The 16,009-nt window shown below is 36.2% G+C and overlaps 1 protein-coding gene across 2 annotated transcripts; it reads left to right on the top strand.

Moving 5' to 3' along the window:
* Positions 1-3,973: 3,973 nt before the first annotated feature.
* On the top strand, positions 3,974-7,894 carry LOC100814741 (protein FATTY ACID EXPORT 3, chloroplastic). 2 transcript variants are annotated; one of them, XM_003529004.4, is made up of 6 exons: positions 3,974-4,611; positions 5,346-5,513; positions 5,612-5,661; positions 5,769-5,806; positions 6,664-6,768; positions 7,289-7,894. In XM_003529004.4, the coding sequence occupies exons 1-5, from the start codon at positions 4,101-4,103 to the stop codon at positions 6,752-6,754; spliced, it is 858 nt and encodes a 285-aa protein (XP_003529052.1). In that variant the 5' UTR covers positions 3,974-4,100; the 3' UTR covers positions 6,755-6,768; positions 7,289-7,894. The 2 variants fall into 2 exon arrangements, 1 of the variants encoding a protein (XP_003529052.1); XR_001389158.3 differs by having other exon boundaries at positions 4,001-4,611; positions 5,769-5,960.
* The last annotated feature ends 8,115 nt before the right edge of the window (positions 7,895-16,009 follow it).

Raw genomic sequence — 16,009 nt, 5'->3', positions numbered from 1 at the left:
TTAATTCCAGATCATGCGTACTTGTTTCTATAGGTTTCAATAAGACATCCTCATATAAACGGATAAAAGAAACTGAGGGCTAAAGAGTATTTGTTAGGGGAAGCGTTTGCTATAAATAAGCTCGTTAGTAAAATATCTTAAAAAGGTTCAGTATGGGATGCGTATGTGTTATTATAGAGCGAAATAGAACACAATAAGGCAAAATTGGATTGGACAATTCAGTTAAAAGTTAAAATTCCAACAGAAGAAAACTTGCTACATTCTGTTCTTTCCTGTATTACTATATACTACTAGACTTTTCATCGGATGCAGATAATATAATAATACGACATCACGGCAACTGATATTAAATTGGATGACTACTGATAGTGAATCTACTATGACTACAGATATTTCTAACTGAAAAAGGCCCAAAGTTTATACCTGCTTTATTGCAAAATCTAAACCTTTTACCATGGCCGGAGACCAAGTTAAAAGTTCAAAATATAAGTGAAAACCCAGAAGAGAAAAATCTAACTCACGAAGAACATTATTCAACCCAATTTGTTAACTGGAGAAGCAACAGTTACTATTCACAAAAAGGTCGAAGAAGCTGTAACAGTTTCCCTCGTCCTCCAACCCTTGAGAGTAGCATCATCAGTTTCTTTGCTAAAAGCTAATTTTCACACATAAAAATTGCCCAATGTGGTTTGTCGTTTGTGTCATGGACCAACCAAGGGAAAATGACCATCACTCTTTTCAGCATCACCATTTGATCATATGTAAACTCTAACCAACGATTTTCTACACAATGAGCAACAACGCTCTAGTTGGAAGGTAGTAAACAAGGGACAATCTGTGCGTTAATGCTGCATGGATTTAACATAATGGTAGGCGTGAACCCCAAGAAATTTCTGAAGGGGAACGAGTCTTAGAAGTTTGAATCTGTTGAAATCTTTTCATTGCTGATCGCCTCAACTTAAGCTTTTGCTTCTCTGCCTTTTCCCTCACTAGGCATATTTTCTTCTGGGTCCTGGCTGAAGCCTTAAATTGTTTTCTCTCCAGCTCATTCTGCAATCACGAGAGGAATGATTAATGAAAAAAAAGGTACAATGAAGACATGCATTTTGCTCAATGTGGCATACAGTGACATAGTCCTTATCAAAATCATGCCATTGACTAACAAAAAACTAACAATACTAACAACAAATATTTGTCAATAATAATAAAAAAGCATGCCATGGACTTTGTTCTCCAGAGTTATAAAAAAAACAGGTCAAAACATATGAGAAAAGATTGTTAAACTCAGGTTCTTGCTGCTTATGATCATCATGCGAAACTTGCAACTTTTTACCGGTTACCAAGAGTTCAAGTTTGCATTATGTTTAACCTTCACAGCATTTGAGGGGTGATGTACACGTCCAATGTAAAGTAAGCGGTTTAATCTTGTAAAATCAGTGGAGGCTTGTGCTTTTCCCTCTATCTTCTCTAAGGATATAACTTATGTTCAATATACATATACAAATATCATATAGATGGAATAAGCTTACATGCCTCTATTGCTTGTGCTTTGTTCTTCTATCTTCTCAAAGGGTATAACTTATGTTCAGTATACATATTTAAATATCATTTAGATGGAATAAGCTTACATGCCTGAATTTTATCCATCTTGTCCATAGCTTTTCTTGTTTGCTGCAATTCCCAATCATTTAAAGCGTTTTCCTTCCTTCTCAACCTAATAACAGATTTATCATAAAAACTTGCCTTGTTAGTGCCTCAAATCTCAATCACAATCACACACAAACAGAAATTAGAGGTTTGAGAGTTTTCTGCTTTGTTCTCACTCACTTGAGTATAAGTTCAACATGCTTGGCCTTCTTACGTGCATCTCTTTCAGCTTCCTGTTTCCTCCTTCTGATATCATCCAAAAACTCATCATAAGGTCCCATCAGTCTTGTGCGTTCATAGCCTCCAAATTTTGGGGGTTTGCATGTGCAGGAAATGCAGCTCTGGCCTTGGAAAACAGAACTGTCTTCTCTAACACAGGGTAATGTTATGTTGTGAAGTTCATGTTCTTGAGCTGCAAGGTAGGTGCTGCATATTGCTGAGAGTCTCGAGTCTTCTTCTTCTGGGCTTCCACTTTGCCCCGAATGAACAGATTCTGATCAAAACATTAGATTAGGCATTATGAGTAGTATTCAGTGAGTATTTACAAAATTGATTTTGAATACAATTAATTTTGTAAAGTGGATTTAAGTTAAAATTGATTTTGAAGTAATATAATTGATGTTTTATTTTTTATATTTTTAAAAGTTAGTTGTAAAACTTAGTATGAATTTTTTATCTAAAGAAAAATTTATTTGAAGTTGTTTCAATTCAATCAATTTTGGACTTAAAATTAATTTTTAGATGTAGAACCAAACATGTTATAAAGTATTTCAACACGTGAATTTAGATTATGCAAAGTGAATCCAAACATGCTATAGAAAGTAGATATCTACCAGCTGGTAGACATGAGGTGACATAACAAACCTGTAAGATGGATAGAGGATTTGCAGAACTTATTGGAATGTTCCAACCATTCATCAATATCTGAGAGGCAAGTGGACGAGTTATTGTTGTTGTCAACATTGCAGGCAGATAGTGGAGAACTCAGTGGCATGGTATGTTCCAAACATGCTATACGAACCTGGTCTCTTGGAGTGGAGAACTCAGTGGCATGGTGTGAGTAGTTTGTTGTGTATGAATAACGGGAGTGGCTGCAAATAGTGGAGGGAGATTCTTCCAGAGCAGTCATGAGGGAACTCATGCTCCATGCAGAGTTTTTGAAGCTTCTTGCTAAACAAGAAGAAGAAGAATCAGATTTGGACATGTTGGCTTCCTTGTGTTGCGACGTGTGTGTGTTTGCTTTGTTTCCTACATTGCCAATTCAAAATAGTTTCTGTCGTGCCTCTATAAACGAGTTTAGTTTACATGACTTCAAATGTTTTAGGAAGTAGAGTGTACATAAATGTGGTTATTTAATTATTATTTTGTAAATGGATTGAATAAGATGGTGTTTGGAGCAATACTTGGTATAATTCTTAGGATGGTGATGCCAAGTATGATTATTGTCTATATCGTAGAAATTCTTTACAATCAATGCATAAATTTTAAATTATTAATGTAGTTAATTTAATATGAAAGTATCAAATAAAATAGTAGTTCTAATTAGACATGGCATGACTTTGACGGGTAATACTCAAGTTGATCGGGTATGAGTTCGGGTTCAAGTTTTTCTCGATCATCAAAAGTCGGGTACAAATACGAGTATGAGATTACTAGATCCGTTCCGATCCCAAATTCAAACCCGTTCCGTCCCATTATCATGTCTAGTCCTAATAAATGATTTAGAAGATAATTATTAGATAAAATGATATAAAAAAAATTCGAGACTAAAGAGAGGTATTCTTACTTTCTTTATTATAGTAATGATTATAAATTTTTTTATCTGTAATAGTTGATGAAAATAGTTTAAAACAATTTAAGCTGGAGTTGTTATAGATTACAATCACAAAAATATAAAGTTATTGAAAACCGTAAGTCATGAGTAAAGCTTTATTAAATAAGATATGTAATTCATTAAATTTTATAATTTTTAATAAATTTCTATTAATAATAGAAAAATATTTTAAAAATTGTGTTAAAAAGTGTTCCTCAACATTTTCCTATATCAATGTATGAAGTTATATAATTTTATTGTTAACAAAATATTACTCTAATTAAACATGAGAATTGTATTGGATTGTAATAGCAATGACACTAAATAGTTTTAATTTAAAGATTAATTTATTATTAAATTTCTGCCGGATTAATTTATTATACATTTTGTACAATTAAAACTGAATTTGATTTTTTTTATTTGTCATAAACTAATTTATCAACCCCTCACTCCTTTTAAGTTTACTATTTACCCTAATAATAATAACTGTTAGCTGCGAATTTTGACCTTCTAGAATCATAAGGTCCCATATCTGAGAAACACTTTCCATTCTATTCATTTTCACCTGATTCGAAGCTTAGTGTGTTGCTGGAAAAGAAAGAAAAAAACAATTTTAGTGTAGCGGTGTGTGTTTGGTGCAATGACTTTGAGGTTTGAATCAGTAGTGTGGGCTTTAAACCCTAAGCTAAGTCACCACCGTTTCTCCATCCCCAATCTTCGTCGGAATCCCCACTCTCTATTCGCACCTCCTCCTCCTCCTCGCATTCGCACTTCCTTCCTCGCATTCGAAGAAGGAGGAGGAGGAGAAATCGAACCGGAGAAAAACGAAAACAACAACGATAACCGTACCGGTGCCGAAGAATCGTGGAAGCAAGCTCTGGACACGTTCCGAGAACAGGCCTCGAAGATTCGAGATGCTTCTCAAGAAGCGTACGAGCTGTACTCCGAGAAGGCGATTGCGGTGTTGAAGGACGCCACGGAGGAGCTGAGAGTGGCCGCCAAGGAAATCGGCGACGAAGGCAAACAGTATCTCACCGTAGTTGCCGAGAATTCGCCGGAGGTCAAGGAAGTCGTTGAATCATTCACCTCTCCAAGTCGTGACCTCAGCGAGATTTCTCAATTGCGCGATTTCTACGTCGGTGTACCTTACGGTATGTAATATGAGAGCATCCATTGTAGTTATAAAGAACTTATAGTTATAAAGAAGAAAATAAGATGAACTAGGTCACTTTGAAAGAGCTTTATTTACAGTTTATTTGGTCTTATCTTATGACCAAGGTTTTAAATATCGGTCGCGGTCCGGGTCATGTTGCGGTTGTTTGTTGATATCGTAGCAAATCGCGGACAAATGTGGTTGATGCTGTCCCAGTTGCAGCGGCATTCTGGTCACAGACCGTTAAAAAACCTGTTGCGGCCCAAATCACGGGCGCAGACCGTTTTTTATAACCTTGCTTATGACATACATAAGTACTTGTGCAAATGTATAGGCGAGTTTATGAAAATAGATTATATTGTGTCGATAAATTGTATTTAGCTTATTTTAATAAATTTTCTAGTTCAGATTGCACCTTACAACTGATAATAAATTTAACTCAATTTTTTTCTTCAATTTTACAAACAACTTATATATAAGTGTTCGATTAAGTTGTTTAGTTCTTAATCTTCTTTTATAAGTTAAAAATTAATTTATGCACTTCAATTTTTAATAGAAGTTGTGTCATCTAAAGGTGTGTATATGTTGATTTTAACTTATAGATGTTTAATTCACTTTACGTTTTTATTTTCTTTTCTCTTAATAAGTATTTGTTGAGAAGTTTATCCACACAGATCATGTCATCACCATAGCTAATGAATTGCGTAGTTTAATGTTTCTTTGCAATTGCAGGTTTAGTTCTTTCTGTAGGGGGGTTTGTTTCCTTCATGGTTACAGGTAGCATTGCAGCACTAAGGTTTGGGATAGTGTTAGGTAGCGTCCTTTTGGCTCTAGGTGTTTCAAGTCTCCGGGCATACAAAAGAGGACAACCTTCTTCTTTAATGCTCAAAGGCCAAACTGGTAACATTGCGGCCTTATGATTATTGGTCTAACATGTGAAATTTATTCATTCTGTTTTTGGGAATTTGATGGTTTTTGTGTGTTTGTCGGACTTGCAGCAATAGCAAGTATATTGTTTTTGCGGGAGATAAGATTGCTAGCTGCAGAGGTTAGACAATTCTATTTATTTATTTTTCAGTTTGTACTTTGTATTAAAATTTATCAAGTAAGTTTAACATTTCTAATGGTTTTCTGTTACTGTCTTCCTTTTACCAGGGGTCACCACTTGTAACTTATTTCACTTCATTGATCAGGTTCTTGAAAACTTGCTGTTATTTACATGAATGGTTTTATATAACATAACACTTCTGGGGAGTGGCTTGGTTATGAGGTGAAACCTGCTATGATGTTCTACAGGCACAGAATGTTGAAAATTACATTTTGGTCTGAAGCTTAAAAGTTGACATGGTTCTTGCAAAAACCAAATTGAAAACTTAGCCAATCTTATTTTTGAATTTGACCTATGGAATTCTGATTAGATTAGAATGTCATTCATCCCATTGCTGTTCTCTGTTCCAATGCTATGATCTTTTACAATACTTAAAGAGTGAAATTAGGAATCTGATTTTCAGTTTCATAACTTGCTATTAATTCAGCTTTTCATGTGCTCTTTAAACAAATATCCTAAAATAAGATTTTGATACGTAGTGTGAAGAAGGAAATGTTATGCTAGGTGATTTGAATTTCCTATCCTTGGGTTTACTTCCATTTCTAAATGTTTTTTTAAATTAGGAATATAAGGAAGTTAGGCATATTATTTGTCTGGGATTTGTCTCCGGTGGAAAATTGGCAATGCAAATGGCAACTTTAGCCTATGTAGATTAGAAGATGTAATAAGTTTTCTTTGGTAGCTTTGAGCCTGTGCTGACCACACTTAATGTGTCATTTGATTGTTGTATGGTATATTTGATAGTTTTTGTGTTGTACCAGCAGCACATGCAATTGATGATGACTCTTTTTCCATTGATAATGACTTTGAATTTTTTTTTCTTTGAATCACTTTAAGTGTCAGCTTTCCTTAGTCAATTTCCCTATGCTCTTCTTGAAGCTAGATTAGTTCTTTCATAGGGATTAAGATTTTGTGAAGTAACAACTTTGTTTACATCTGCAGTGGTGCAGTAGTGGCATTTTATGTCTACAGATTGGTACTGGAACATAAACAAAAAAATGCATCAAACTTGGAAAATGGTGCAGAAAATTAGTTAAATCATACAAGGTTAGCCTATTAAAGTTCAAGAGTATTGTATTCTATCCAAAATAATATATAATGAGAAATATTATGCCTTTACATCATATGAATAGTTTTGCAGTGTCACTGTAATTGATTCCTATTTGGAAAAAATTGATTATTTTGTAATACTCAAATATTGGATTAGCTTTTAGTAGTTTATGGGAACTTTTCAATTGTTAAACTCTATTAGACTTTTCTAAAGCATGAATTTTGAACTCTCCTTAGTTTATTAGGTGCTTATGGAAAGGTTAAACGATTGAACTTTTAAAAATTTGTGCCGAAGTTGATTTTAGTTTATTTGAGAAGTTTGATTCATTTTATTTTCTTCTCTTATCAATACTTATTGAAAAACTTGATCAAAATGCCTTACTTTTTATGGTTATTTGTTTCCTTCATGTAATTGTTTAAGGGCCTGGTGACATTCATATATGGTGTGATGCATGGAAGAATTTAACTTGGAAATTTATATCTAATTTCATGTTTATGTATTATTGTGATTTGTCAGGATACTAAAACTTCCTGTGGTGTACGACCTTCCTCTGAAGTGGCGTATCATGAACTGGTTTTACCTTTCATTGACCTCTCTAGTACCCTTTCCATTTGCAAATGGTTCTTTAGAGAGAAACCCATGCTTGGTAGGTTGCAGGTCCTATTATACAGCTAAGAGCTTGTTGATAGTTCAAATAGGGTCTTGAATTCTGTCTTTTCCCACCAAAAAATAATTAAAAAAATAGAAGCAGCCCTCGAGTTTTTGTTCACCCTTACAGGAGGGGGAATTTGCGCTTCTTTTGGCGAATGAAGGTTTTGTGAGACTTTCCTCTTTTGAAGTCTAAGAAACAATTTTAACGTTGATGAGGAGTTACAGAGGAAATATAAACAGTCTGTAGAAAATCACAAATTCAAGTTATGAAGTTGTCATGAATCAAAGGTTGATATTTTACCCATTAGTTAGCTTTTGGAATTTAGTTTGATCCAAGTTTTTTTGTTTCAAAGGAGTAAAGGTCCTCCTTGGCCTCAACAAAGGTTGTATAAAAATATAGGTAAAAACTGCACAATTATAAATCTATTTGCTTTCCTTAACATAATTAAGTGGATATATTTTGTTGTACAATATTGATTTGTTGCCATTTTAGACATCCTTCTGTCTACCTAAGTCATTGGTAATAACTAATATGATAAGAGGCTCCTGAGTCGGTTAGCCACGTAGATTCATGAAGCATAGATTGACGCAGGGGCGAAGGAACCTATAACATGCATGTTTATGCAGTAGTACCTACCACCTTTTTTCCCTCGGAATTAGCACTCGAGGTGAATTAGTTATACCTTGCCATTCGTAATGAGATGATAAATTATTAGAGGGTTTTTCACAACCAGGTTGAGTGTTGATGGCAATAAGATATGGGCTCGATTATTAACTTAACTTGTAAATGAATTAGATTGGCCGTTCGCGGACCTTTCCTTTCACCAAAGGTCAGTAAAATCAAGTTTATTCATTAAAAATTCAAAGTAGTAGATTTTAATAACTTGGTGGTAGTTTATTATACATGCATATCATCTTTGTAAATGAATTAGCCTATATCTTTAAGAATAAATATATCTTTAGTTATACTTCCTTTTACACATGCGGCTTCATCCTTAATTTCATTTAAAATTTCAAATATTCCTAATCTATAAAGTTTTTATAATTTTAACTGTTGTATAAACACACATCGTAGTTCCCTATTCTCCACACTTGTCTTCCCCTTAACATCGAGTAGTCTTCTTCATGATAGTAGACTGATGACTTATGACGATTAGTTAGCTAATATACATCATTAACAAAGAGTGGTTTTAACTTAATCCTGTCTAAGTTTTGGGACATGGAACAGCAGAAGTGATGAGATGATCAGTACTTATCCACATTGCTGAGGTTCGAAACTACCAATGAAGACAAAAAAAAGGTAGGAATAAAATAATTTGAGTACAATTGATCCAACGGAAAAAGGAAGACAGGAACTGAAACTATATATCAGAAATCTGAAACTTGATAAATTAGAGATATTGTTATCTATATATTCAAATTTCTAGTCTTATTCCTTACAACTTTTGGGAAACAACATACAAACTAGTTTTACGTACTAATTTGATTGTACTACTTAACAAGAGAAGCAGCTACAAAGAAATAAAAATAACACTCCCTAACTGAACTGAAAATATTAGTTGCACTATTCATTATAAGGAACTGGAACCGAGCATGATAAACAAGGGAAGTGATGGTTATTCTTTGTGCAAACCATCAAGAATCGTGTTCATGACTATGCGCAGCTTCTCGGCAACTTGACTCATGCTGGGTCTCGCGTTTCTTTAGTCAATTTCCCTCTGCTCTTCTTGAAGCTAGATTACTTCTTTCATAGTGATTAAGATTTTGTGAAGTAACAACTTCATTTACATTTCGGTGGTGCAGTAGTGAAATTTATGTCTACAGATTGGTGCTGAAACATAAACAACAAATACCTCAAACTTGGAAAATGGTGCAGAAAATTAGTTAAGTCATAAACAACAAAATACCACGGTATTTTTTGTCGGTAGATTCGTAAGGTATATACACATTTTTTATCTACACGAGCTGCATGTAGGTTGCAACTGATTGAAGGAGGAACGAAGGAACCTGTTGTCAAAATATCAAGAGACCAGAAAACATTTTATAGTATGATAAGAACTTTTTGTTTTTGGAAAAACATATCTGTCTTCTACGGTCTTTCTTTCTTAAATAGACAGCAAAATATATGTTCTTCAAGGAGATGAGAGATTATAGGAGTTATACAAGGAAGGGAGGGATTCTAGGAGATTTCCTATTTTGGAGATATACATGGAAATGAGAGATTATCGGAGATTTCCTAACAACTATAAACCTATTAAAACAGGTAATAAATTACAACAATAAACCTATTAAAACAAGTAATAAATTACATTAATATACATTAACATCCCCCCTCAAATTGATGTCGGTAATTCAACCAGCAACAATTTGTCAACAAGAAACTGATGGTGTTGTCTAGTCATATCTTTGGTAAAGATATCAGCTACTTGAAGATCTGTGGAGATGTAAGGAAATGAGATAACTTTATTGGTCAAGGCTTCCCTGATATAATGACAATCAACCTCAATATGCTTGGTTCATTCATGAAACACAAGATTTGCAGGAATCTGAATAACACTTGTATTATCAGCATGAAGAGGGGTAGAGTTAGGCTGTGAAAATCCAAGCTCCTCCAAAAGACCGTGTAACCACACAATTTCAAAACAAGCAAAAGACATTGAATGATATTCAGCCTCAGTAGAAGATTTAGAAACGCAATCCTACTTCTTACATTTCCAAGAAATAAGGGCACCGCCGAGAAACATACGCCAACCTGTAGTAGATCGACAGTTATCTGAACACCTTGCCCAATCAGCATTGCTATATGCCATAAGCTATAAAGTTGAGCCTCGAGGAAAGAATAACCCACGTGTAAGGGACCCTATAAGATATCGAATAATGCGACGAACAACAACAAGATGAAGATGTCTAGGAGAAGACATAAACTAGTTGACTTGGTGAACAACATATGATATGTCAGGTCGAGTTGTCGTTAGGTAGATAAGACTTCCTACCAAACGCCGATAGAGAGTTGGATTAGCCAAAAGATCCCCTTCATCTTTCCTGTATTTGACGTTTACTTCCATAGGAGTATCAACTGAAGTAGTGCCTTCCAAACCAACCAAAGTTATCAAATCTTGCATGTACTTATGCTGGTTTAAAAATATGCCATTGGATCGATGATGTACCTCCAATCCTAAAAAATATGTGAGTTGGCCAAGATCTTTCATGCGGAATGTTGCATGTAGCACGGCTTGAAGCTTAGTAATCAACCCATTATCAGTTCCCATAATGATTAGATCATCCACATAAACCAAGATGAGAACTATACCCGAGGGAGACTTGTGGAAGAAGAGAGAATAATCATATTGACTTTGTGTGAAGGAGAAATTAAGAAGTGTAGTACGAAACTTCTCAAACCAAGCCTGGGAGCCTGTTTAAGCCCATACAGAGAACTTCGTAGTTTACAAACATCATTAGGAAATGAAGTAGTCATTCCAGATGGAAGCTTCATGTAGATTTCTTTTTTGAGATCACCGTGAAGAAAGACATTCTTCACATTCATTTGATGCAGCGGCCAAGATTTAGAAGCAGCAATGGCGAGGATGGTCCGAACGCTAGTCATCTTGGCAACATGAGCAAATGTCTCTTCATAATCTACCCCATATTCCTGTTTATTACCAAGGGCTACTAATCGAGCTTTATAGCGGTCCAAAGAGCCATCAGAAAGAAGCTCGATAGAGAGAACCCATTTACTCCCAATAGGTTTAACCGTGGGAGGGCAAGAAACAATGTCCCAAGTGTGATTCTCTTGAAGTGCTCGTAGTTCTTCTTGCATTGCTTGTTTCCAACATTCATGTTCCATAGCCTGTGTGTAACAAGAGGGAATGCAAATAGAAGACAAGGTAGTTGATAGAGATACAGGTGTATAAAAACCATACTAGTCAGGGGGTTTACACGATCGAGTGGACCGACGAAGAGGTATGACATGAGTGATAGGATCTAGTGCCAAGGCAAAATCATGAAGGGAACTAGGATCAGCTGGACGATGTCTTTTATATAGAAAACTAGGCTTGAACTGTTCAACAATTATGGAAGAATCTGAAAAGTGTGGCATAGGAAATAAAGAGAAAGATGGTGGGTCAATAAACGATGGAAAAAAATATTGATTTTCAAAGAAAACCACATTCCTAGAGATTCTAATACGACGAGATTGTGGATCATAACAAACATACCTTTTTTGAGTAATAACATATCCTAGAAAAGCACACTTAACAAATTGGGCAGTAAATTTGTTACATTCATGAGCAGGAAGATGCACAAAACAAACACAACCAAAAGTACGAAGATCAGAGTATGAAGGAGAATGCCCAAACAACTTTAAAAAAGGAAAAACATTTTGTAATGTAGGAGAAGGTAACCGATTTATTAAATGAACAACTGTAGAAAATGCTTCACACCAAAAACGAGGAGGAACAGATGATTCAAGCAAAAGTGTTCTTACTACGTCAAGAAGGTGACGATTCTTTCTTTCGGCAACACCATTTTGTTGCGGTGTGGATGGACAAGAACGCTGAGATATGATCCCTTGATTTTGAAGAAAACTTTGAAATTCATGAAACATATATTCTCCTCCAGAATCAGATCTTAAAATTTTTATGTGGGCAGAGAATTGAGTCTCAATAAGTGCGACAAAACGTTGAAAAATAGAGAAAACTTATGCCTTAGATCGAAGAAAGTATACCCAAGTAAATCGACTATAGTCATCTATGAAAGTAACAAAATACTTATAACATAAATGAGAAAAAACAGGTGAAATCCCCCAAACATCACTATGAATAATGTCAAAATAGTGGGTTGCACGAGATGAATTATTTGGAAATGGTAAAACTTTACTTCTGCCAAGTTTGCATGTAGTACAATCAAAATGAACAGAAAAATTTTTATTGCCCAATGAACCAGATTTTAATAAAGTACATGAGCATTTGTATGCCCTAAACGATTATGCCACATTTTATTTATTTGTCTATCATCAATACAAACTAGAGAAAGTAAAGGAAAAGTGGGACAAATTGTGAAAGAAGATAAGTGTAGCGGAAAAAGTCGTCCCACTTTAGGTCCCTTCAGGATTATCTTCCTAGACACTTGATCCTACACAATACAACTAAAACGAGAAAATTGGACATTATAATCATGATCAACCAATTGGCCAACAAAAATAAGATTTGTGGAAAGACTGGGAGACACAAGAACATTAGTCAAGGAAGGGGAAATATCACCAATAGCACTGATAGGCAAAGAGTTGCCATCAGTTGTGTGAATTTTCTGATTTCCATTATAATTTTGCACATTGGAAAGAGACACAGAAGAATTGGTCATATGGTTAGAAGCTCCAGAATCAAGGTACCAAGGTTTAGAAGAAAAATTAGGATTACCTGTGAGCCCAAATGCAAAAAATGCAGAGAGAATCATTTGTTGTACCATTTCAGGAGTAAGTGTGTTTGCAGGTGGTGTAGGAACAGAAGTTGAAACAAGTAATGTAGTAGAGCGGGAGGCACCAATAGAGGCATGATAAGCAGTTCTTTGCTTCCTTTCAGGTCGAATCGGGCAAGCTGTGATGATATGCCCTCGCTACTTGCAGCAGTTATAGAATTTTTGTGGGCAATCCTTTGCAATATGAACAAATCTTTTAAAGCTGTAGCATTGTGAGTCTTCCCTGCCCTTGAGAAACTGACCTTTTTTATGCTTTCCAAGGATACAATGTTCACAAGCACCAACATCAACATGCTTGAGGCTTGATAGCTTACCCTTTGCCGCCATAAGCTTCATTCCTTTTTCACTCATGTGTCCAAGTCTTTGATGTCACATGGCTGATTTATTGACAGCCTCACTAACTACTACCATATCCTCATTTGCAATCATGTAAAGAGATCCTCGCTTCTTTCCACGAGCCACAACAAGATTGCCTTTTGTTACCTTCCAAGCTCCATCTCCAAAAGTGGTGTGATGTCCCTCATCATCCAACTGCCCTATAGATATTAAATTTCTCTTTAAGGCAGGAATATGTCTGACATTGTACAATGTCCATAGGGATCCACTGGAGGTCTTGATGTTGATATCACCTCTTCCGACAATGTCAAGAGATTGTCCATCTGCAAGGTAAACTTTTCCAAATCTTCCAGAAACATAGTTAGACAATAAATCTTTAGAGGGAGTAGTGTGGAATGATGCACCTGAGTCCATGATCCATGAATCAACAGGACTATCCAAACTGCAAATTAATGCATCATCAAGTTCATCAGTTGTTGCATTTGCGGATTCATCATCATCGCGCTTCTTGTTTTTGTGCGACTTGTTCTTCTTTGGTGCCTTGCACTGATTGCTAAAGTGACCTCTCTTGTCACAATTCCAGAAAGTAACATCACTTTGAAATTTTCTCTGGTTTCAGCTTTTGGAAGATCGAGAAGTTCGATGGCTGAGATTTCAGCTTTTGGAAGATGCAGATAGAGGATTATCTATATCAGAAGAAGTTGTATCAGCCCTTATCAGGGGTTAAGCCAGAAGACATGAAGCAAGAAGAATGGAACTTGCTAGATCGACAGGCTCTTGGCGTGATCAGATTGACATTAGCCAAGAACGTCGCGTTCAACATCGTGAACGAGAAGACTACTGTAGGCTTAATGAAGGCGCTATCAGATATGTACGAGAAGCCATCGGCAGCCAACAAAGTATACTTGATGCGCCGGTTGTTCAACCTCAAGATGGGAGAAGGTATCTCTGTAACTGATCATATTAATGAATTTCATACTATTCTTGCCCAGTTGGAATCAGTGCAGATTAAATTTGAGGATGAGGTGAAGGCATTGATTCTATTGTCATCACTACCGGATAGTTGGGCTGCAACTGTTACTGCAGTTAGTAGTTCTACAAGGGAGAACGCATTAAAGCTTAGTGACATCCGTGACTTGATCTTAAGCGAAGATGTTCGCAAGAGAGATTCTGGAGAATCTTCTAGTCATGTTTCCAATTCAACATTGAATACTGAAGGCAGGGGAAGGACTACCCAGAAGGGTCAGAATGGTCGAGGAAGATCAAAGTCAAGAAGGAAAGGTTTTGGGTTAGAGTGTGGTGTCAAGCTTCCTTATGTGGTGGCTCGTGGTCCACAGGTGTACCCCTCGAATCTCTCCAACAATTGGTATCAGAGTCGATGGTTCAAGTTGGTGACCGACTCAGACGAGTATGCAAGTACCGCATGTGGCCAGAATGGCTAGCGGCACAGCGTGCCCCGCAGGAGAAGCAGGGTGGCCAGAATGGCTAGTGGGCAGGGCAAGTACCGCAGGTGGCCATGGCTATACTCGTGAATGATAAAGACTTCCGCTCGAGGGGGAGACTACCATGTGGAAGAGACTCACACTTGAGGGGGGAATGTGTTGGGTTACAAGTGTGAGGTGAAGTCCCACATCGGGTAGAAGTGGAAAGGTTGAGCACCATATAAGTGAGGAGAAGACCCATAAACCTGAGCCTTAAGGTTTTGGGTTAGAGTGTGGTGTCAGGCTTCCTTATGTGATGGCTCGTGATCCACAAGTGTACCCCTCGAATCTCCCCAACATTGGATAGAACGCATATCTTGCTCTTATTCCTTCCTTGTGCCACATATGCCACATTAACAGAAGCACTAGTATTGGTTGTGTTCCATAGCTGCTTGAGTTGCTATGTGTTGTTCTTCTCAAAGGAGTTCACTCAAGCAAGCAACCAAAGTTGGTATTGGGTCATTGTTCATCAGATTAGAACGAGTGACTTTAAAGTTAGATTGCAACTTCATCAAGAATTGGTCTCTCTTGCAGGTTTCATGCACTTTTTGGACAACAAAGAGGGCTTCGTCAGAGATTCCAGCATAAATAATGTTTGAATATTCAGTCCAAAGATTTTGAAAACCAAAAAAATATTCCTCAATTGAGAGACTCCCTTGTGTAAAATTAGCCATCTCATATTCCAATTGAAATCTCCTAACTGTGTTCTCTTGATTATACACCTTTTTAAATAATCCCACATTTCCTTAGCAATTTTGTAAGGCCTCAGATTAAGTATAAAGTGAGCCTCAACTGAGCTAAGTATCCAGGTCATGATTTGAGCATCTTTGATTTCCCGTTTTGCCAAATCCTCTGGACTAGTAGGTGCTGGTTTTTTTCCATCAATATGACCCCATAAATCTTTCCCTTTGACAAATAATTTGAATTGAAACTCACATGCAGAATAATTTTTTCCATTGAACCGAACAAGAAAGGAATCAGACTTTTCATAAGACATGATGGAGTAATAAGGTTCAACAATTGAAGTAATGACAGAACACAACAAAAAAATCAGCAACCTATGAAAATGCACAAACAGAAGGCTTAAGACTTTGAAACAAAACCTAATTGCAAATCACTTTGCTTGCTCTAGATCTCCAATGAAGATAAGTCACAATGACACCCACAAGATCACAAGACAAGAATAACATTTTCTATGGACCAGAAGACAAGAGTTGACCACGGTTCAGAGTTATAGCTCTGATACCATGTCAAAATATCAAGAGACCATAAAACATTTTATAGTATGATAAGAGTT

This window comes from Glycine max, chromosome 7 (assembly GCF_000004515.6).
Source record: "Glycine max cultivar Williams 82 chromosome 7, Glycine_max_v4.0, whole genome shotgun sequence".
NCBI classification, from domain to species: Eukaryota; Viridiplantae; Streptophyta; class Magnoliopsida; order Fabales; family Fabaceae; genus Glycine; species Glycine max.
Note: the sequence above shows the minus strand (reverse complement) of the source record. Positions and strands in the feature narration are given on the sequence as shown.

Bases quoted from the DNA above. Each gene is read 5' to 3' on its own strand.
- LOC100814741 (XM_003529004.4), top strand. From the start codon at position 4,101: ATGACTTTGAGGTTTGAATCAGTAGTGTGGGCTTTAAACCCTAAGCTA. The intron at 4,612-5,345 runs GTATGTAATATG...TTGCAATTGCAG, and splicing joins CTACGTCGGTGTACCTTACG to GTTTAGTTCTTTCTGTAGGG. The intron at 5,662-5,768 runs GTTAGACAATTC...TCCTTTTACCAG, and splicing joins TAAGATTGCTAGCTGCAGAG to GGGTCACCACTTGTAACTTA.